Source organism: Hipposideros armiger, unplaced genomic scaffold, assembly GCF_001890085.2.
Source record: "Hipposideros armiger isolate ML-2016 unplaced genomic scaffold, ASM189008v1 scaffold_26, whole genome shotgun sequence".
Taxonomy (NCBI): domain Eukaryota; kingdom Metazoa; phylum Chordata; class Mammalia; order Chiroptera; family Hipposideridae; genus Hipposideros; species Hipposideros armiger.
This window is the reverse complement of record NW_017731376.1, coordinates 6,176,582-6,200,698: the sequence shown is the minus strand read 5'-3', so window position 1 is coordinate 6,200,698 and position 24,117 is coordinate 6,176,582. Positions and strand designations below refer to the sequence as shown.

Sequence of the window (24,117 nt, the reverse complement as noted above, 5' to 3'; positions counted from 1 at the left end):
GCAGCACAAGAGCTAGAAGGAAAAGGTCAGGGAAATCTAGGATGGGGAGCAGCCAGCAATCAGGCATTGACGGCCGCTCCTGACTTTGGAAGGGGCTTCAGAAAGAGCACTCCAGCCTGGGAAGGCTGACCTCCACTGGAGGGCACACGGGCCACAGGCAAGGAGTGGCCTCAGGGGACAAGGGCAATTGCCAGTGCACAAGGAAGGATGGATCTCAAGGACCAGGGTGTCATGGGCTCATGAAGTATGGAGTGCCCCGATTCAGGTAGAGCCCTCATTTCCAGGACAAATACAGGATAGGGGACCATTATATACTTTTCTTCAAATTTAAATGTAAGCATCTTTGTTTTCCATATTCATTTGTTCAAGAAACATCCATTAAGTGTCCTTTGCTGAGCATGGGGATGCAAAGGCAATAAAACAAAAACTCTACTCATAAGAAACTCACAGTTCCACAGGGGCAGGGTACTTCACCCCACTAGATCCACACGCCACCTGTCTCCAGCCGGCCCAGTGCCCCTGGAGGCTGACTTTCGTGGACATCGGACTGCATGAACTAGGCTCCCGTGTCCTCTGGCTTCAGATTGGGCTCAGTCAACGGGAGGCATGGCAGGAGATGAAGGGAGAGAGAAAGGAGGGGAAAGCTTTTCACTGCCCTGGCTCCCTGCCTGCCCTGCTGAGGCTTGACAGTGGCTGTGTTCCCCTACAGCCACAGCCGCGGAGGAGCAGCCTTCTCCCAGAGCCACAGGAACAGCCTGATTCCAGTCACCACTCCCTCCCGTTGCTCCCTGGAGCCCAGGACTGATCGAGGCTTCCCACTGTTGTAGCCGGGAAGCCCTTCATTGCCCTCTCTTGGTTCTCCTTGACCTGTAAACGTCAGTCCCGTCGTTAAGCTTTCTTGCATTTATTTCCTGTATGCTGATACAGGGAGGCAAGCTGGCAAGCAAGGACATGTCTTAGAGCGTCAAACATGCAGTGAGGGCGCAAAGGAAGGAGTCAGCATCCTTACTGCGGAAGTCAGGTGAGGCTGCCCTTTATAAAGTCCTGTTGTTCCTATTTATCCTTTCAATCGCACATTCAAGTTCCCCCAGGAACATGGAATCAGCCACGTTATTTTCCAGCAATGATGGTGGAAAAATCTAATGACAGCACCAGGAAGAAAGTTCAATGGCCATGTGATTAATGATATAATGAAGTTCCATTTATCTAAAAATGGTACTTAACTTGCATCCATGCGTCCCAAGGTTATGTGAGGTACACATAGAGCAAGGGAAGCTATTTTTAATATTTAATCTACTTTCTAGTTGACTAATAACAAAACAGCTAACAATTATTGAATTCTCACTAATTACATATAATACAGTATAGTATCATATAGTAATTACATATGGAATTACACAGAGATATTATATATAGTAATTCCTTACCACATCACCATGAGATCATACTATTATTATTCCCAATTTACAACAAGGGAAACTGAGGCTTGGAGAGAGTTAGTGACTCACCCCAAGTCAGATAGTAGAGTCTGACAGAGTGGGGTTCCAAGCCCATTCACCTCCATTCTTAACCACTATGCTCCCTAATAACAAATTTTCTCAAGTTATCTATTAGTTAAGCTTGCTTTAAATGTTATGACAAACTCCCAAATCTCAGTGAGTAGCCATAATAGAAGTTAATCTCTCACTCATCTCAAATCCACCTGGCAGTGGTTTGTGTGAGAAAGGTCTGCTTCATGTATACGGTCAAGGCCCAGAAAGATGGAGGCTCTGATCTCTTCAACATCATCTTCCAGAGTTGCCCTGAATGTTGAAGTCCAGTCAACAGAAAGGGGAAGAGAGAGAAAACGAAAAAATTTTATGGATCAGTCCTGGAAACGCCAGGCATGCATTCTATCCCTGTTCCATGTGCCAATAATCCATTGCATGGCTGGGAAATAGAACCTGGCTGAGTGTCTAGGAAAACAGAGAAAGGATTGGATGGATGGCTAGGCATACCCTGCTTCAGATTATAACTCCCCATTTGACTAGAAGTATTCTCAGGTAACAGAAAGTATTTTCAAGAAACAGGAAGCTCTGTCTTAATCTGATGATTTCCTGTCAGGATAACAGAAAACAATTTAGGTGTTTCAAACAATGAGAATTTAATACAATGAATTTATAAAAGGACTTAAGAAGCCAAATAGGGGGCAGTGAGACTACCCAGAAATTAGAGATATAGGAAGCCACTACCACCTCCAGGAGGAGAAGATCAACAGCATGAGATGGTGTTATCAGAGCTCCAAAGCTGGGGCTTTCCAATGGGAGATGCCTGGAAGGAGAGGGGGCCTGATGGACAGGAGATGGAGACACAAGTGTCATGGGAAATTCTGAGAGAGAGAGAGAGAGAGAGAGAGAGAGAGAGAGAGAGAGAGAGAGAGAGAGAGAGAGAGAGAAAGCACGCCTGGGAGGGAGGGAGGGAGGGAAGGAGGAAGGGAGGAAGGTACCGACACACACACAGAGAAATACTCTGACTTCTCTCTTCCTCCTTGCCCCAAATCTTCCTTTGGTGCCTCTCTTTAGCTGAACTTATCAAGAAGCCAGCTGACAAGGGAGCCTGAGAAACGTCGGTCCCTGCAATACAGAGCAGAGCAGGGAGAGGACAGAGAAAGAATCTAAGAGCAAACAGGTAAGTGATCAGCAATAATATTTAACCCCCTCCAAAGTTACCCTTTAAACTAACAGCAAACAGAAGCATTAAAATTGTTTAGCTTATATCTATACAAATAGAGCAAAGTGAATACCTAGTAATTGAAGCCAAAAGCTAATGAGGATGGCTTTTTTGGTTCTTGATGTCCCTGTCATATCATATCTTGAAGTCATGTAGAAAAATCAGATTAAGTCATTATCGGCACAGATATTAAATACAACTTTCTGCCCTTTTTATAAATCAGAAATATAGAAAACTCTACAAAAGGAAAGAAGTTATTTAACATTCATTCACTTACTTATGAAGTACCAGGCTCTCTGCTATGAGCTGGGGTAAGGCTAAGACATGGAACATTACCTCTTTCCCGTTCCTGCATCCCACATTTTCCTCTGGTTGTCTGTAACGTATAACTACCCGTGTTCCCATGCCTAGAAATCTGTGTGCTCCACTTTCAAAATCTTAAACTATCTTTTCAACATTCTCATTCTTGACATTTAAAAATGCATCAAGACCTCCAGCCTCATTATCCCTCACTTTTTGTTGTTGTTGTTGTTGTTTTGTTTTGTTTTTATTGGGGAACAGTGTGTTTTTCCAGGACCCATCAGCTCCAAGTTGAGTAGTTGTTTCAATCTAGTTGTGGAGGGTGCAGCTCAGTGGCCCATGTGGGGATCGAACCAGCAACCTTTGTGTTGTAAGCACTGCGCTTAACTGAGTTAACTGGCTGCCCCCTCATTATCTCTCACTTTTCTCCAAAATTTCCAACTACCATCTTTTCCTGTAATTCCAGAACCAATGGTCCAACACTCAACCACGCTCTTAGTACAGTGAATAATAGAGTTTTGCTGTTGTTTGTTTGTTTTCCTCTTCAGTGTCTCGACCCCCTTCTTAACTGGAAAGAATCCCTATGGTGAGAAGCCGCTGGGAAGTAGAGACTCGTGCTCAGTGTGGAAGCTGAAGGCGCTTCCTCCCTTCCTCCTGGGAGTAGAGATTGGACACATGACCTTAGCCAATCGGATGCTGTTGCCTGAGGCCTCAACTCTTGACCCCTTGGGACAAATGCATAATTTAGTATATAGTATTCAGGGCCACAGAATCCAGACAGGGAGGGTCTGAAGGTGGTGGGAGGGAGGCCTCTTGGCAGCAGTGACAGCCGTTCCAGCACAGTATCCTGGTCACTCATTCCTGTATTGGCTGTCTGATCTCCACAGGGTTCCGTTCTATTTTTTAAAGCCCTATTCTGTAACTTTTTCTTTGATCTATGAGGTATTCATTACCTACTTAAATTAATAGTTCATTTCCATTACTTTCAACCAAATGATATATTTACCAACATTTCAACTCACTTGTTCCTTTGTCATTCTTTTCATCTCCCTGCAAGCTCTAACTTTTGTTGACTCTATCCCTAGTTTTTGCTCCCACATTCTGATTTTGGATCAGTGCCAAGGAAAATAAATGACTCTTTAGACTGGAACAAATTCATTCTCTCTAACCTCAGCCACAGTGCTTCTAAGAGTACTTGGCTCTTTATCCCATTCCCCAAAGCGGCTACTTCAGTTCTTAGCCTCAAGTTCCCCCTCCATCATCTCTTCCCCTCCTTATTCCCAAGTACTGCTTTCAACAAAAAACTCAGTCATCCGCTTCACAGAGGAAATAGAGACCATGAGACATAAACTCTACTGAATAAACAATCATTGCAAGAATGGTGGCAGCTGCAATCAGTGTATAACTACTTTGTTTTCCTTTCCTTTTTTGTTTTTTGTTTTTTTTCTCTCCTTTTTGTCTTTGTTTTTATAACTACTTTGTGCTTCTCTTTTTCGCCTTAAGATTGTTTTTGTGTGTTCATACATACATATAAAGATATGTGCACGTGTGTCCCATAGTTTTCCTTTTCGTTGAAATAGACTCTTTCCCTTTCTATTTATTGATTTTGTATTATAAATGAAGCAGCTATATTTGTGCTTCTACAACTGATATTGTTTTCTTTAAGTTTATTTCCTTAGGGTATATTTCCAAAATAGAATTAGTGGGTTAAAGGGTATGAGTAGTTTTTAAAGAGCTGGCTACATAAAAACTTATTCTCCAGAGAGATATACCCCATCTGCAGTGAGAAAGCACATTTCTTTTTCCCATGGTGACCCTGTAGCTAGCCCCGGCTCTAGTGAAGATTATAGTTTTTACTAACTTTTGCTACCTTATTTTATCTTTCTTCTTTCCTCCTTTCTATCGGGTCACAGACTCTTCCCAGGAGACAATGTACTATCTCTTGTTCTGGGTCGCCTTTCATGCCTACTAAATGAATTCTACCTCTTGATTTTTACGTTGTTGGTGTGCTTGCCATATTTGAATAGTAAAGCTTTTATTAGATGTAATAATAACATTTGTTTCCTTTATCCTGTTAGTTTCTTGCAATATTTATTTCATTACATGGTGTGCACACAAGTTTTAGTTTGACTTTACGTATTTGATCACATTCATTGAATGTCTAGTCATAGCCTGTACTTCTCAAGCATCAAATATTTATCTCTCCGCTACAGCTGAATTACAGTTGGCATTCCACAGCTGTAATAATTTTTTTTCTTTAAAAGATCAGCATTAAATATTTAACTCTTTCACCCATCTTATTATTGAAGTTTACTTCAATAAATAATGTGAAGTACAGATACAAGTTAATCCAAGTTAATTTTTCTCCCTGCTGTGCTGCTTGCATGACAATAATTTATTAAACAGTGATTTATCCCCCACCCCTACCATCATCATTTTCTTTAATTTCTGACAATAATTTTCAATCCAATATTTTTCACTGGGCAGTCAGAGGAATGAATTATTGTAGGAAGCGAATATAGATCATTCAAATCTGAAAACCCCCTGAGAATCAGGGATTTTGGGCTTTAAAAAAAACCAACTGGCGAGCACATGGAAAGTTAGGGCTAAAAGGAATTTTTAAATTATCTGGTTCAATCTCTCCCTCCAAATACAAATGAGGAAACTGAAGTACCAATGAATTAAATATAGTACAAGTAAACCTGCTAGGAACTGTGGGAAAATATAGAGAATTTAGGCATATAACTAGAAATTAAGAAGGTAGATTTCACATAAAAGATGCACATAAACATTAAAAGTACTGCTAATAAAAATATACAGCTAAATAATACACAAAAATATATAGCTAATAATAATAATATACAGCTAATAAAAACAGGCAGCAAGAAATAGTGGCAGCTACTATTCACTGAAGGTCTATTGTGTTCCAAGCACTATGCATCTCTTTTAAGCCCCATGACAACCCTACAGGGTATTATTATTAATCTCATTTATATCCCTAGTAATTTGCTCAAGGTGTGCCGCCAAGTGGCAGGAGCCAGCTCCCAGCACGCGCTCGCTCTCTCCCTCTCCCTCTCTCTCTCTCTCTGATGTGAAAGCTTTTTCTCACTACACAACACTGCCTCCCAGCTACCAGCTGTAAAAGCCTGGGCAGGCCACATGCCCACGAAATAACCTATTCCATTAAAATAAATACCAACCTTCTAGTTAAGTTCATTTGGAATTGGTTAAAAGAGTCATCTCAATAACTAAAATTGCGTCATTTGGTACAAACTAGTAACCACTTTAGAACTTAATTTACTCAGCTGAGGGCAACTTCTCCTTTGTAGGGAGCAACAGACAAGATGGCCTCTAAAATCTCTTCCAATTTTAAAATTCTAGGATCCTAGTTTCTGCAGTCCACTTTCTGTTCTTTCATACATAATAAAAGTAGTAAAAAATTTTAAAAGCAGTGTCACCCATTGTTTAGTCAATTAACAGGTTTTTCTATGAAACAATTTTAGGGTCAATAAAACCCTCCATAGAAATGAAGTGTATGCTAGCCATGAAAGAAAAGCAAAATAATAATTTAACAAACATTTTGCAATTTTTCCACACTAACGTATGTTTAAAAAGAGAATTTTTTAAAAGATTATTTTAAATATAATGGTGGTATAAGATGGTCTGAAAGAATGAATATTATGTTTGATTTAAGGTTATAATAATAATAATCATAAATAAGTGCCTGCTGAATGAGTTAAAAAAGGAATAAATTTTATTTAACTAAATTGTAATGGCCGGGTAAAAAAATAGACTTATTAATTCCAAGCTACTAATGCTACACCTTTGACTATATTTTTAGTAATTACTGACTAAATAGTAATTTTTGTTTAGATCCTATTCATAGACTGTAGTGTAATATGCATATTAAATGGAGGCATATATTAAATATTTGGTAAAACTAGAGTAGTCCCCACAAGATCTTAGATCTGAATAAAAACAGAATTCTGAAATACTTACAAGAATATAGAAGCAATTGCCAATGACAAGAAACTCAGCCTTTCCTACCTCTTGGTTATATTATAGGCCAAGGGAGGCATCTCATGATAAGCAGTTCTGTAGTTGTACCTCAAATCTTCCAAGAAAGGATTCTAAGGGATGTCATATATTGATAAGAAATAGAAATTAGGAGAAAAAGAAAATGTGGATTTTTTACACTAACTAAACTAAGTCATTATTAAACAAAAATAGAAGAAAAAACCTGCTCCCATAGAGATTTCTAAAAATAAAATACTTTGGGCTGGTTAAGAATAGACATAAAAACCTCACAAAGTGCCTTTTAGTCATGTAATTCTATGAGTTTTGGTAGTTTTAAAAGTCTGTATTTTCTATTCAAATTCTTGAACACCTTTGGACATATTGCCTGAAGAGGGCACCCTTTCCCACAAAACCAAGATCCATTGGCTAAACCTCTAATTTGTAAACAAATTGTGGAATAAAAGCACTATATCAACTTCAAATTGTCAGTGGCATTGCTTTTTTAAAAATTAGATTATATTTTAAGTAAAATATACATTCATAAATGTATTATAGATAGATAGATAGATAGATAGATAGATAGATAGATAGATAGATATAGATATATGTGCAATTTAAAGCATGTGAGAAGGAAAGGAACTCCTGAATGCCCAGCATGAACATTTAGAAGACAGAAAAATTCCACTAACTTGGAGGCTCCTGTGTGCTTCTCCCAACATGTCTTCATCTCTCTTTGTCCCTAAGGAAGCCACTTTATTGAATTATGTGTTTATCATTTCCTTGCCTTTCTTTATAGTTTCATCACTTATGTATTGTTTAATTTTGCCTTTTTTATTGGTTTTAGATGTGCAAAACAATGTAATAGATATTTACACCCCTGACAAAGATATAACCCCCTCCCCCACTCTACTGACATTATATGTAGCTGTTACAGTTCCACTGACTTTATTCCTTATGCTGTACTCCACATCCTGTGACTATATATATATATACATATATATATCTACATGTATATATATACATATATATATACATATATATACACATGTATATATATATATATACATATATATATAAAATTATAGTTGACATTCATTGTTATTCAGCTTCAGCTTCAGGTGAATTTTGCCCTTTTTTATTACCTCAAATAGAACTATCATATTGTATGAATTCTTCTGTGCTTTGCTTTTTTGATCAATATTGTTTGGGTTCTATACATATTGATACATGTAGCTGAAGTTCATGGATTTTCAGTGCTATGCTGTGTTCCATCCTATGAATATGTCATAAACTGTTTCTCATTGTCTATGCTTCTGTGGTACAATGTATATTTTGTTGCCATTACGGGTAATACTGCTGGAAACTTCTTGCATAAGCCTCTCACTACACATGTACACAACAGTTCCTCTGGACAGTCGGCTGACTGCTTTTGTATGGACCACAAGCTAGGAATCTAGGAATAATTTTTTTTTTTAAGATTTTTATTGGGGAATTGGGGGATGGGAACAGCGCTGGGGAATTGGGGGAAGGGGAACAGACAAGTTGCTGTCGTTTTGTTCTTCAGTCTAGTTGTGGAGGATGTTGCTTCACTGGCCCAAGTTGGCACCATCACTGCGCTCTTCGGCCGAGGCAGATCAGTCGCCGGCTTCTGGACAGCCGTTCACACCGGCCACTGGCCTCTCATGCTGGCTGCTGGCCACACACAGTAACCCAGGCAACCCACTACAGCAGGGGCCGTTGCCAGCAACTCACAGCAGCCCAGCTCCAGGTTGAGCTGTTGTTCAGCATCTTAGCTGTAGAGGGCAGTGTCACTGGCCCTCATATGTGGGATCCGAACCGGGGCCCTTGGCGTCCCAAGCCAGCTCTCAACCAACGCGCCACTCGGCCGGCCCTAGGAATAATTTTAAATAGTTGGAAAAAAGAAAAAGAAGGAGAAGAATATTCTGTGACATGTGAAAATTATATGAAATTCAAATTTCAGTGTCTACAAATAAAACTTTATTGTAACATGAACATATCCATTCAGTTCCATGTGGTCTAGGCTGTTTTCCAACAATAGTACAGAGCTGAGTACGGTGGTAGAGATCTTCTGGCCCATGAAGCCCCAGTGTTTACTATCTGGCTCTTTACAGAAAAGATTTGCAGAGCACTGCTCTAGGTTATATACCTAAGATGAAAGTGCTGAAGCATGGAGTATATACATTTTCAATTTTGCTTGTTTTCCAAGGTGGCTCTACCAATATACACTCCCACCACTAGTGTACAAGCATTAACTTCTCATGGGGGGAACAGGAAAAGTAGACAGGCTATAGAAATACAGAAGCTACGTTTTTGTGTACATATGAATTGTGGCAGTAATTTGTAACACTTCTGCTATAATTGCAATAAGCTATTAATAATAACTTTGGCTGTATCTTGGCTAACCTTGGCTAACCTTCCTTAGGTCAAATCTGACAGTATCCTGGAATGTTGCTTGATAGTCTCTAGACCACATCTTCCCATTGTGTCTTGACCAAGACCATGCCCTGAAGTTCCCAGCTCCTCCATCTAGAGGTATTTCATCTGGCAAAGACAAGATGAAATACTGAGCCTCTTTCAAAACCAGGATGGTACAGTGTGAATTGAATATAATTAACACAATTGTCACATGCTCGTGCATTTATCCCCGAAACCTTTTGTTGCGAGATCTACAAGCTCTGAAGTGCTCAGGTACACAGTCCTCATTACAACTGGGGTGTCTTCATGCGCATGTGTGTGAATGAGAGAGCTTTTGGGGTTTTTTTAAGATCCCCCAGGTAATTTTGGTTTGAGAAACACTAAATTAGGAGGCAACTGGCTTCTTCTGTAGGCTGGAAATCTCAAGCAAACACCTGGAACTTGTGTATTCATTCCAGTGGTAATTTCTGAACTTCTTTCTTCTCAGCAGCAATTTGAGAAAGCTGACCATCCCTCCTTGAAACACTTGCCTTACTTGACTCCCAGGATACCACACTCTCTGTTTTTCTCCTATGGTTCTGGCTGTGCCTTCTCAGGCTTTCCTGAAGATTCGGGTTGCCTCAGAGTTCAGTCCTTGAAAGGAAACCAAGTGGGCCAAATTCACACACAGCCCTTTTGGCTTCACCTCAAAGTCTCTTCTTTAATATAGATTTTTTTGTTTATCTTATATTTTTATCAAAGCTATACATGTCTATAATTTAAAGAGTTATACATAATTGTAAAAGGCTTTTATGAAAAATGGCAACCTCTACCATCACCACTTCATTTAACTCTTTTTAACTAGTTCTTTTTTTTGTATTTCCCTCAATACTTATGTACACAATGCTAATGTAGATATACCTGGATTTTCTTTATTTTTCAAACATTATTTATTGATATACCACCAAAGACGATGATCACGTTACAGTTTTTTAAACACACACACACACACACACACACACACACGCCTCTCAGTATCCCACCTTCCCAATGTATTATGAGTTTGGTTAGATTAATATTCAGTTTCCAGTTTATAGCCATATAAAATGTAAACACTTGCGACAGCTAATTCATGTATTACTATTTTTTCTTTCCTGCACAACTTATATCCCTAGAGTTTATAATTGTTTTCACAATTTTTGCTTAAATTTCTAAGTGCTTATCACGAATTTATTCCCAATCTTTCCTCCAGTTAAGTAAATCTTCTCTCAGCATTTTCAAATATATGAGGTATTTTATCACTTTTGACTTTTTTTTAAGACAATTTTTTTAGAGCAGTTTTAGGTTTACAACAAAATTGAGAGGGAGGTACAGAGAGTTCCCATATACTCCCCCACCCCTTTCATCATTTTGAAGCCATTTCTCCTGATGCATTCTGATCTGCACTGGTCTGGACAGATTGATATCTAGGCCAGCTAAACAAAGGTTATGCTGATATCTTCTTTCAATGTCATCTTAGGGACACCATTTTATTTTTATGGATATGTTCCTCCTGTGTTTTAATGTGGGTCTTTTTGGATGTATTCAGTGGGCCCTTTCAAGCTGGAACTGCATTTCTGGGACATTTTCTTTAGTTATTTCTTTAATGACTTTCTTCCCTCCATTTTCTCTGCTCTCCTTTCCTGGAATTCCTAAAATACTTTTCTAACTTGTCACTTTTAAATTTTTTCCCTTCTCTTTGTATTTTGTTTTACGTGTGTGTGTGTGTGTGTGTGTGTGTGTGTGTGTGTGTGTGTGTGTTTTAGGATTTTATTGGGGAATTGGGGAGGGGGAACAGCCAAGTTGTTGTCCTTCAATCTTAGTTGTGGAGGGTGCAGCAAGCTCAGCTCCAAGTCCAGTCACGCCACTCAGCTCAAGGTGCTGTATTCAATTATTTGCAGGTGGGCATAGCCACCACCCCATGCTGGAGTCGAACCAGCAGCCTGGTTGTTAAGAGCACACGCTCTATCCCCTGAGCCACCCGGGCGGCAGCTCAGCTCCAGGTGCTGAGTTCAGTATTTAGTTGTGGGTGGGCATAGCCCACCATCTCGAACAGGCAACCTTGTTGTTGGGAGCACGTGCTCCCACCAGTTGAGCCATCCTGCCACCTGTTGGCAGCTCAGCAGTAGCTCAGCTCGGGTGTAGCTCACTGGCCCATGTGGGAATCGAACCAGTGACCCTATTGCTCAGAGATCGCACTCTTGAGCAAGCTCTTAACGAATTAAGCCACTCGGCCGGCCCTGTTCTACTTTTTAAGAGATTTCCTTAACTTGTTCTTCCAACCTTTCTTTGGGATTTGTATTTCTACTGTTGTGTTCTTAATTTCTATGAGCTATTTTCTAGTCCCTAAATCTCTAATTTTTAATCATTCTGTTATCTCTTCATTAATACACTTTTTCATTATTTTTATCAAGATATTAATTTGGGGGTTTTTTCACATTTTTTTTTCCACACATAATCTTTTTTCTGTTTCGGTCTCTGTCTTTCATATTAGGGGATTAGCTCAAAATCTGGTGATTCTTGGCTATAGTTTCATATTTACGAAGAGGGCACGAAAAACTGATTGGAAGTTCTACATGCTACATGGCTTCACTGTAAGGCGACTTAGCTGTCCATTCCATTGGGTTTCCTTCTTCTTGGGCTGCTTATATTCTCCAGGTGAGGTGCCACCCCATTCTGGGAAAATAGATTGGCAAGAAGCCTCGGTGGTATCAGCACTCAGTATACAAATTTTTACTTAATTCCCCTATCTTCACTTTGGTATCTTGGTCTTAACCTGTATCTGGGATTCCTCAGTCAAGAGATCCTCAATTTAAACACCAGAGAATAAACCTCCAGCCCTCTGCTGGTATGTGTGGCGTAGAAGCAATCTTCATTGGCCTGGGGACCAAGAAGTCTAGAGATCTTTCAAGGGGGGAGGTGCGGAGGAGGGAAAGAGAGAGGGAGAGGGAGAGGGAGAGAGAAGAGAGAGAGAGAAGGGGAGGGGAGGGGAAGGGAGGGAGGGTAGGGTGTATTTTGGTGTATTTTGGGTCTATGGCCAGTAATGAGCACACTGATAAAGTCTATTGACACTATTTACTCATTCTCTCATTAGCCTTGAAGTAGTGATAAGCAGTTTGCTTTTCTTGGTTAGATTCAGAAATGCTAGTTTGTATTAGAGAAAACATTTGCACAGGTGTCACACCTGTATCTTATAGAGGCATACATCGTTTTATTGCACGTTGCTTTCTTGCACTTCAGAGATAGTGTGTGTTTTACAAAAAACGAAGGCAAGACCTTCTACCAGCAAAAAGATTATGACTTGCTTTATTGCAGTGGTCTGTAATCAAGCCTGCAATATCTCCGAAATATGCCTGTATTATTTTTCTTCATGAGTGTAAGAGGACCCAATGATTCATTCTTCAGCAAATACTTGTTAACACCTATTATAAACCAAGCACTGCTCTTGGTGTTGGGGACTCGGTCAGAAAAAAAGAGTTTACATTAAAGCAGGGTAATATTTTAAAAATCAAATTCATAATGTCATGGCAGTTACTGGTAAACACTTTGAAGAAAAATAAAGTAAGATAAGAGGGTAGTGCAGGTCTCGTTTCGGGAGAGGCAGTGATGTGCTGGTGACAGCTCCTACCAGTGTCATCAGAGTTGACAATTACATGTTTAGGAATTTTGCTAGCTAGATGTTAAACACAGACATTCTCACAAATTAAATTATATAGCCTTACAAATAAATACATTATAATAAAAGCAAAGGTAATAAATACTCAAAACTCACTATTTTCTATTTGTTTTACTACTTGTTACTGTTACCTATGCTAGCTAAGTTATTTATACCTGTTATATTTGTGTGGTGTAAATACTACATAATGACGTACTCCTGCAAACCTGATTCCAACTCCGTGTTCAGTGATGTCACCTTGGTAGCTTGAAGCCAGCTATGGTGAATGTATTTAAACCATGGGAATTGGCAAATACTACATATCAGAACTTTTTATCCCACAGAATAGTTGTTAAACATTTACTAGCACTTTATAGAGGAGAGTGTTTCTGATGAGGTGATATTTAAGCAGATGCCTGAATTAAACATGGACATCTGTCATTGGCCTGTCTGGGGGATGGCAGTGGGCAAAGCCCTCAGACCAGCACTTGCTTGACACGTTCAAGGATCAGCACAGCACACCATGACTGATGGCAGTGAGTGAGAAATCAAGAAATCAGGCAAAGATGAATAAAACACCATTCCTGTCCTCAAAGGACTCAGTCTACTGAGGGAGAGACCATGAAGCAAAAAGTGTAATGAAATGAATGTATAGGCAACACAAGAGACAAGGAAACATGTTAGCAGGCACCGTGGAGAGGCAGTCGGCAAAATCTAGACTGTGGGAAAACTACAGGACAAATGACCCAGTGTCTTCAACAAATAAATTGTGAGGAAATTGAGGCAGAATCTATAGATTAAAAGAGATCTAAAAGATTTATCAACCCATGACAAGAGTATTTGGCACCTGATTCAAGCAAATTGTAGGGGGAGAAAAGACACTTCCTAGATATTTGAAAATTTGAACACTAAGTGAACATTGAATTATTTAAGAAATTATGAACTTCAACTTTAAAAAAGTTTAGGTGGTATAACATTGGGTTGTCGGAAAAGTCATGACGCATTTTTGCGACGAAAAACATAGAAAAAATACGTCATGACTTTTCCGACAACCCCATAGTTATTTTTAAAGTGTCTTTGCCTTTTAGAGATACAGGCTAAAATATTTATAGACAAAATGATATAGAGTCTTCTTCAAAGTATGCAGGAGGCGTATGTAGACAAGATTGGTTATAGATGATCACAGCTGACCTGGGTGATAGTTACACGGGGATCAATTTTAGTAAATATTTTAAACTTTCCAAAATAAATGTCTTAGAAAAACTGTTCCTGGGCTGGATACAAAGAAACTGGTAGAATCGCTGACAAGATGATGGGAGAAGTTGGAAAGGCTTCCAAGAAAAATGGGACACCCGTGTGTAAGATAGTTCTTGGGCAGCAGGGAAGCACACACAAACAAATCAAATTATTTTGAGCATCACCTAACATTATTGATGCCAGAAGTGGGTAGTATTTGTTTTGAATAAAAAGCGCTGCTATCACATGAAAACAGGTTACCAAAGTTCATGGAACTTCCTCTATGCACATGTGTAGAAATGGTTTGAGTGGAACAGCAGATTAAACATTGGATTTGAAAACCAGGAGACTGAGCGTGTAAATGTTGGCTCCATCACTGATCAGCTGTGTGTCTCAGAGAAGGGCTCTGAAATTCTGTGTCTTGGTTTCCTAATCTACAAAACAAGGAGGATTGATTGTTCCCAACAACCCTTCCTACTCCAACATTCTATTCTTCTACATGGGCTTCCACAGACATGAAATGTTAATTTGGGGTCATGTGTGGGAATCAGCTGCTTTACATCACTGTAGTATCATGGTCAGAAACAAAAAGATGTCCAATGGTGGAAGCTTATTTACAGGAGACCCTGGGGAAAGTCTGCACATAGAGACCCCCTGACGCAACCTTAGAGAGGCTGGTTTCTACTTCACATGGGAAGCAGAAGGGAGTGATAGAGTGAGACTTTTGTGAATTGTTTTCAGCATGGTACCTGAGGTCTTGATGCTCTTCTCAGGTTAAGGGAGGAGAACGTATTCACAACTTAGCAATTCCTTGTGAAAAGTTCCTCCTGGTTTGAAAATCCTACTTACTTTCTTTCCTTGAATATTAAATATTGAGAAATCTGCCCCTTGGTGTCTCAAGTGGAGATTAAATGGTTCTGATTGGATGTCACCATTAGCCCATCATTCTGTGCTGAGGAAAGTAATGAAAAGTATCAAAATAGCCGCTTGCCACCCTACTCCCCACACCTTTTGAACTGTAGCATAGACTCAGCTGCAGCCACCCCCATGATGGAGGAAGAAATAGAAACTCTGAGGCCCATAACCCCCTCCCCCCACACCTCCTTACACCTTCCATCCTCCACCCTGGCAGAAGGCTAGAAGCTGCACAAACCCATCTGGGAGAGCTCTGTCATTTGAGAGGGAAACAGGGGCTAAGCGAGACCTACCTGGTCTCTGACCCTCTGTGTCCCATAATTTCTGTCCTGGTGAGATTGAAAAGAAGGTTAGTCAAGTGCAGAGAAAGGAGACAACACTGAGTGTGGCAGAGCTGCAGACAACCTGACAGATGGGGAGACCAGGGCTGCCCACCCTTTATCTCTTCTTCTTCCCTGTGCTCCAGTCTCTCAGGCCTTTCAGTTAGGGGAAGGACCACATTTAGGGTTCTCTCCATCCGGAAAGCGTTTTCCAGGCTGCCTCCCCCAATGCAGACTGCATCTCCCTCACATCTCCACATATGCTTCAAGTGCTCAACGGAGCTCCCCAGGCTAGTACAGTTCCCTAGTTTGCACCCTCATGGAATCTCCTTGGTTTCCTTCCAACATTTTTATCTGTTTGAAATTATGTGGTCACTGATGTGATTATATAATCAATATACCTCTCTTATTACACTTAAAGAGATATCATAGATCCCGGATATATGGTGCCTTCTTTTGAAAATTGAAATAGAATACACAGAAAATGCACAGTTCATAAGTGCAGTCCAGTGAATTACTACAAAGTAAACAAATCTGAGCAACCACTCAGCACTCAGATCAAGAAACAGAGTGGTCCCAGTCTCCCAGAAGGCACTGTCCTCCTTCCTAAACACACCATTCTCCTGATGTCTATAGATTATTTTTGCCTCCTTTTTAAAGTTTTCAATCTTAAGACTTAAAAAAATTGAGATATAATTTACATATACAGTGAAACTTACCCTTTAGAGTGTACAGTTCTATGAGTTTTGATAAACACATAGAGTTGTTTTTATCATAGCCACAATCAAGGTACAGAACAGTTCCATCACCCCCCAAATTCCCTTGTGCCCTTTGTTGTCAACCTCTTTCCCCACCCCCAGTTCTAGAAACCACTACTGTTTTCTTTCCCTATATTTTTACCTATTCCAGAATTTTGTATATACAGAATGATCTAGTATTTGGGGGGTGGGGGTGGGGGTGGGGGTGGGGGTGGATGGCAGGGCGGGTCTGCCCTCTTTCACTCAACATAACGTTTGGGAGTTTCATCCATTGTATTGTGTATGATAGTTCACTTTTATTGCTCTATGAATATACCATAACTTGTTTATATCATTGTATGAACATACCACAATGTATTTATCCCTTGTATTGTTGATAGACCTTTGAGTTGTTTCCGGTTTGGGGCTATTACAAACAGTGCTGATAGAAACATTCTTTCACGTGTCTTTTCATGCTCACTGCATGCATCTCCTTCATGGCTTAGCAGTCCCAAGGTCATGAAGCTGTACTCCTAGCTTAGCTTCTAGAAGTTTCATTTTACTTTTCCCACTTAGATCTACAATTGACCTGAAATGCATAGTTGCATGTGATACGACCTTGGGGGCTCAAGTTTCTTTTTTCTTTTTCCTACATGGATATATAGTTAGTTGATACACTGTGTACCATTAATTGGAGGGGGGAAAAAAAGTCCTGTCCCCTTGCTCTGCAGAGCTACCTCTGAAATAAACAAACTGTCCATACACGTGTAGTTTCATTTCTGGAATCTCCATTCTGTTCCACCGTTTATTTCTCATAATCCTCCCACTTGGTTCTTTTTCAAGATTTTTCTCGTTATTCTTGGCCCTCAGAATTTCTATTTAATTTTTAGGTTAAAAATTATTTGCGTTTACTCAACCTTGGATCCCAGCCCCTGACATGGTGCCTGGCACACAGTAGAAACGCAGTGAATAGCAGTTGTATAAATGGGGGTGACCTGGGGACCTTTCAGACACGATAGGAAAGACTCAACTCTGCTCCCCACTCCCTTCTTCCCCGCTACCCCCAGAGGCGCGCAGGTGAACTGCAAGGAGGCGTGCCCACGGGCCGAGCGCGTCATTTTCCTCGGGGACCCGGCTGGTTCCCGATCGGTTCTCCCCGCCCCCGCCTCCGCCTCTCCGCTCCCAGCCGGAAGGGTGAGATCGCCTCCTCCAGAACTTGGTGGTGGCAGCGCTGGGATGGCGACGGCGGCTCGGGAAGGCGGTGGCCCCGGTATGGACGCCCGGCTGGACCAAGAAACAGCCCGGTGGCTACAGTGGGACAAGGTGAGGGGCGACAGGGGCTGGGCCCGTAGGAGGTGCGGGGTCCGCTGCCCGCTCCCCAGGCGCCGCGCTGCCTTTCGCGCTGCGGTTTCCGTGCCTGCGATTCCTTCCTCCCCTCCCCTCCCCTCCCTCGGTAAGACGGAGCAGGAGGACGCAGCGGCGGCCGGTGCCTCGGGGCCCGCCGGCGTACGGCAGATTCAGAGTTTGCCCGGGAAAGGTGTCCCGGGACAAAACCAGCCATCGCGCTGGCCCAGAAGTCGGGGCGCAAGCGGGCTTGGCCTGAACGCGGCCAGGCTCAGGGGTGTTGTCTCAAGTTGTTGAGTGATCGCACATCCTGTCCGCAGTGCTGGGTCCCCCTCTTTGCCCTCTGGCCCCTAGACAAGAAATGCGCATCCTATTTCTGGATGCCACTGGCAACGCTGGGTGGCTTTTCATTTCCTGGAATGACCTTACGGTTCTTTAAGGAAGGAAAATGTTTTCATTTCTTATAACTTAATAACGTGCAGCGTGTAGAAATCTTTTAAAGTTATAGCTGGTAATGACTTGTTCCGTTTGAAGAAATGAAAACCTAATTAACACAAAAAGTTGTATCTGTATAGAAATAGTACCTCCCTGGGTACTGAGCGGATGTTGTTTTTATTTTTTAATTTCTGCCGTTTCTCCAGTTCTTTCCTCCTCAGTTTCTTCCTTGGTTTGAGACAGGCCGCCTGCAAGAGGGAACTTCCGGCCAGCCAGAAGCATGCGGCCCTCTGGTCCCAGTGCCCCCAAGGATGGCAAGGCACCCAGTAGGTGCCCACCGCATCCCCACTGTGCCTCTATCCCAGTTCCTTTACCTGCTGTCAGCTTTGGTCACTCCCCGGGCTGATCACACCTGCTGCGCTCTTGACTTTTCCTTCTTATCTCTCTGCCTCCTCTGGTTTCTCTCCGGGTGTTGGTCTTTTATAGGCATCAAAGGCCAGTAAGGATTTTCCAGATCTCCCCTGAGAATCCCCGGATATTGGCTGTGACCTTGAAGTCTCTGTTTTCTCAACCTCTTTTATGGTCCAGACCTGAGCCTTTCCTTGAGGGCACCTGACGATCCGATTGGTCAGATTGTGCTCTGTGATCAGTGGCTATTGCTTTTAACCAAAAAAGTGGGCTTTTACTTGATTTGTCTTCAATCTGGAACAATCTGGAAATGTGGGCATCGTTCCAGAAATCCAGGGTTTTATTGCAATAACATTTCAAAGTGTAATGATATGGCCACATCTTGCCAGCATGTTCACCTAGTGGGATGATGACTGTAAGATGAGTGAAATAAAGTACTTACTCTAGTGTTCCTCTTAATTTACAATGCCTGATAATGGAATTAATGTGATTGTCATCTTTCTCCATTCTTAACACTTTCTGCAACTGTTGTACAAAGAAAATGGGCAATGTAAGATGAATTTAAATGATTCATGTGAATGTGTATTTGAAGCAGTTAAGGTAATAGGAAAGGACTGAGTTGACGCTTATCATGCAGTTTAAGCAAGTCTAACCTCTGAGTCTTCCCTGTCTGTAAAATGGGGTTTTTGTTATTTGTGTGCATCTTGCAGTCATTACAAGATTCATATTTGACCAGGTATGTGAAAGCTTTGTGTAAATTATGAAATATTATAAAAGTAAGGTTTTGATTTAAATTGTATAATCTTATCACTCTGGGAAAATTTGAAGACATTAGGGAAGAAAATGGACACTCAATTGCGACTAAGTGCCAGACAGAGAAAGATGTTTTATATTCATTTAATGTAAACGACTTCAAAACCACCTTGTAAGGAAGATTCTATATTTTTTGCCTAAGTGAATAGAGTTGGTGAGTGGTGGTGTGGCTGAGATTTCATTCTGGGTGTTAGACCCCAAAACCTATCTGTTCATTCCTTTTTTCCAAAAGTGCTTGCCTTCGTAGGAATGAAAATAATACTTACATTATAAAGGAAAAGACTGTTTCCTTCTACCCACAACACTTCTGACATCAAATGTGTGTATTCCACACCAAGTTAGTTTCCAGTTCTCTGTGGACACCAGCTGGGTTGTCCTACAACATAACTCAATTCTGACACTAGCTACCTGGAATTATCACAGACCCCCCCCAGTTTAGGGCTCAATTCCACAATACTGTCCCTACTTCAGATGCCAGTAGAAAGTCCCAGGTTGCCCCCTGTACTTCTGACCAGCCAGTGATAAATCAGGGGTTCCCACAACCCCCTTCTTGAGTTCGGTAATTTCCTGGAACAGCTCACAGAACTCAGGAGATCACTTTACTTACTATTACCAGTTTTATTATAAAGAACACAGCTCAGGAACAGCCAGTGGAAGAAATGCACAGGGCAAGGTCTGTGGGTTTCCAAGCCCTCTCCCGGTGCATCACCCTCCCAGCACCTCAATGTGTTCACCAGCCCAGAAGCTTTCTCAACCCTGTTTAAGGTTTTCATGGAGGTTCTATTACATAGGCATGATTGATTAAATCATTGGTCATTGGCGATTGAACCTAATTTCCTGCCCATCTCCCCTCCCTGTAGGTCAGGGGATGGGGCTGAAAGTACCAACCCTCTAATCACATTGTTGGCTCCCCTGGAAACCAGCCCCCATCCTTCAAGAGTCACCTCATTAGCATTAACTCAGGTATGGCTGAAAGGGGGTTATTAAAAGTTTCAAAAGATGCTCCTCACCCTAATCAGGAAATTCTAAGGGTTGTAGAAGTTCTGTGCCAGGAACCAGGGACTAAATATATATATTTCTATTCTAACCTAGTCTAATCTGTTCTAAAACTAAATATTTCACTTTATATTGCAATATCACTCGTTATAATTCAGAAAAAATGACTATATTTTAGATTTCGAAAGCATCAAAATATTGAAAAGCCTACACACACACACACACACACACACACACACACACACACACAGAGGCTTTTCAAATATATATATACACACACACACACACATATTTATTTATTTTTATTTTTTCCTTCCCCTAGGGTAGAATTATTGTGGGGGTTTTTTTGTTTGTTTGTTTGTTTTTTCAGATTTTTTGTTCTGCTATTCACCTGGCTGTATCTGGTGTATATGTTTCTGTTTTGCAGAATCCTTTAACTCTGGAGTCAGTGAAACAACTAATTGCAGAACATAATAAAGAAGAACTACAAAAATGTTTTGGAGCTCGAATGGAGTTTGGAACAGCTGGCCTCCGAGCCGCTATGGGAGTGGGAATTTCTCATATGAATGACTTGACCATCATCCAGACTACACAGGTACCAGATGTTTTATATTTCTTAGTTATTCTTAACATATCCCCAGTGCTAAAAGATAAACTTAGACATAATAAAAATTATAAGTGTTTATTAAAGCGAAAATCTACTCAAATCAGGCAGTACCAAACAGGAAATGGTTAGGAACGCTTCACAGACAGGACCTAAGAGACAGACTTTTAAAGAGAAGCAGCAGAAACAAAGGAAGGAAATTAGTAGATTGGCCACAGCTCAAGTGGTTGCCTCGTTTGGGAAAGTCTAGTTGTCTGTTTGTGGTTGGTTGTCTGTAGATTTTGATTTCTTAACTGGGAGGCGTTTACAGGTTTAGGCTTTTGTTTGCTTAACAGGTTTTAGTTTGCTTACTTAGGCTGCTAAGGCGTTAAAGCCACCTCAGTCTAATGGCCTCCGTGTTTAATTAATTTAACCCCAAGCTCCTTTTGTATTTGACAGGCCTAACTGGTTTTAAATATGGCCAGGTTTTGTGAGTTTGCCTAGGTACAGGGAGTCCCATATTTACTCCATAACGTAAGGCCCCTGTAGTTGATTAAAGCAGTTTTTGTTTCAAAACTCATACAGCCATTTATTCATTCATTCATTTAACAGAGATTTATTGAGCGCCTATGTGCTTGGCATCGGGGACATAATCATGACTAAACCAGAGTCCCTCACGGAGCTTTCATTCCAGTGCAAATCTGCCAACTAAGCTGACTGACTTTTATGGTCTTGTAACTTTCGTGATGGTTGTACAGGTGCAAGAATTAAAAAGCTTTTCTAACTGCCAGAATAACCAAGAGCCAATTCTGTTAAGTTTTAATGTGTGGTATAGGTGGAAATTATTGCTGAGTTCCCTTGCCTTCATTTGTGAATCTTACTGTCAAGAGTCTAGACCCAACTTTAGAATAGAGGTGAAGCCTTTGACAAAACAGAATAGCTGCCATTGAGTATGGAGAGTTCTGTTTATGAGGGAAGTGAAGGAGAATAGATTATTCTGTTTCTTCAACTACTTAGACTTGTTGAAAATGAAGATCACTTTGATTCTGGGAAAGAAAAGGCTAGAAAATTGAATAATGGTGAGGACCTGTACCTTACCTGTACCTCCCATAAACCTTTGGACGTGTTCTAGGAAAACCCTAATAAGGCAAGGAAACCTTGCCTGCAGGTACACAGTAGCCATGGGAACCTCTGGCCACAAATTCCTGTTAAGCACTTGGGCTCCCATCTTTTTGGAGGGAAGCCTTGGAATGGAGTGAGCTTGGGAATCCTCTAGTTTATGGGTAACACAGAATTGTGTTGCTGCTTAAGGTCACCCTCTGCTCCAGTCACTAGGGTTGTGGAACAAATCACCCAAAACGGTGATTTTAAACAGTTTATTTTTCTCACAAACCTGTAATATGAATGGAGCTCAGTGGGCACAGCTGATCTCTGCTACACATGGTATCATCCAGGAGCCTGGAATCTTCTGAAAGCTCCCTCATTCATGCCTGCAGTTATTGAAGGCTCTTGGCTGAGATCTTAGCTGGAAATAGACCGCTACACGTGGCCTGGGCTTCCTTACAACATGGGGCCTGGGATAGCATCCAGAGAGTGTGTGTATGTGCCAGCTGGAAGCTGTATTGACTTTTGTAACCTCACCTTGAAAGTCACCCCAAATCACTTACCTCCACCATATCCTGTTCATAAAAAGCAAGTCAATAAGGCCGCTTATGTTCAAGGAGAGGCACATAGACACCCCACTCTCGATGGAGGAATGTGAGTGTCACATGAGAGGAGCATGTGGGATGGGATATATTGGTGTGGCCATCTTTGGAAAATATAATTGGGCACACCTCCAGTTAGTCCTAATTGTTAGGGAGCTCGAAGGGATTGATCCTTATTCATCTGCATCTCGTTTCTAGGAATGATGAAACCTATTTCCCAAAATGGCTTAGGACCTATCTCATACCTCCTCTCCCCTAGGGTAATGGTTTCTTCAGGGAGTAAACCCTGTGATAGCTAAGAAGCCTACAAAACTAAGATGAGTCAATTCCTTGAAGGTCATCTGGTTCAAACCCTTGGGACAATTTCCTCACATTTTCCACTACTCCAAAATGGCCATCTGGCCTACACTGGAACACTTAAGAGAAAACAAAGACCTTAAGAGTTAAGACAATGTTATGAGAGCAGCAGGTGCATTTTTAAAATCTTAGGAGTGGTTTCCAAGTTTGAGGAAAAGGAATCCCAGGACAAACCCCCCAGGGCTTCCACTCCCAGCCGTGGCTGGTGTGACCTGGTAGAATGTGCTGGCTTTCCCTGTGGCCTCGCACCCTGCCTGCTGGTCTTCAGTGTGGATTCTCACCCTAATGGGGCCCCAAAATTCATCTGGTTGAATTGAAGAAGCAGATATATATGAGTCAAGAATGCCCCAATGGGGAACAGAATAGAAATTGGAAGGAAACTTTTATATTGTGTGCCTCAACAGAGGTTATCATTTCCTCTTAGGCTACGTAACCAAGCCATGAGACATCAGTGATGGAGAACTCACTCTCTTCTGAAATAGCCTTTCTATCTTTGGCTTGTTCTCATTAAAAAAAATAGTTTCATTATTTTGAGTCAAAATCTGCCTTTCTGTAGCATTTAGTTTGATCTTTGAAGCCATGCAAAGTTTATTTCTAGTGTCCTGGGATAACGTTTCAATTCTGAAAACCTCTCTTCCCCCGCATGGAGTCTTTTCTCTAGAATAAGCATCGTTTCTTCCCTTAGGCATTCTGTCAAGTTCTCAGCCTCAGCGGGCTCCAGACTCTTCTAGAGCAATTTAGAGATGGAGGATTTTGGACTAAGGCTGAATGCTTTTTTGCCCTTTGAACTATGGGGCCACAACATAGGAGATGACCAAGGAGAGAGAGAGAGAGTGCTATTATGGTTGTAAGCCTCAGAGAGTAAGCATCCCAGTACCTTCTTGGGAACCCACAAAACCAATCCACACGTGTCTTTATTTCCTTGAATCACTCAACCTCAGAAGATATGCCCAACACAGTATTTTTGTTCAGTAAAAATTAAAGGCATTCTAAATTGGCACTGCTCTGGCAACAAAGCTGTGAAGTATACCCCCCTACCAAAAATGAGTTATAATTATTTTTTTACAAAACTTCCTTCAGCCAAAGTGAAATAAATAATATGAAACATCATTATTACCTAATCAACCTTTGT

General features: G+C 41.2%; 1 protein-coding gene across 1 annotated transcript in view; it reads left to right on the top strand.

Moving 5' to 3' along the window:
- The first annotated feature begins 17,514 nt into the window (after positions 1-17,514).
- PGM2 (phosphoglucomutase 2) overlaps positions 17,515-24,117 on the top strand; it is a 36,492-nt gene continuing 29,889 nt past the window's right edge. Inside the window, exons 1-2 of the mRNA XM_019635998.1 lie at positions 17,515-17,666; positions 20,767-20,934. Of these exons, the coding sequence (XP_019491543.1) occupies positions 17,580-17,666; positions 20,767-20,934 (255 nt within the window). The 5' untranslated portion in view covers positions 17,515-17,579. The remainder of the gene's footprint in view (positions 17,667-20,766; positions 20,935-24,117) is intronic.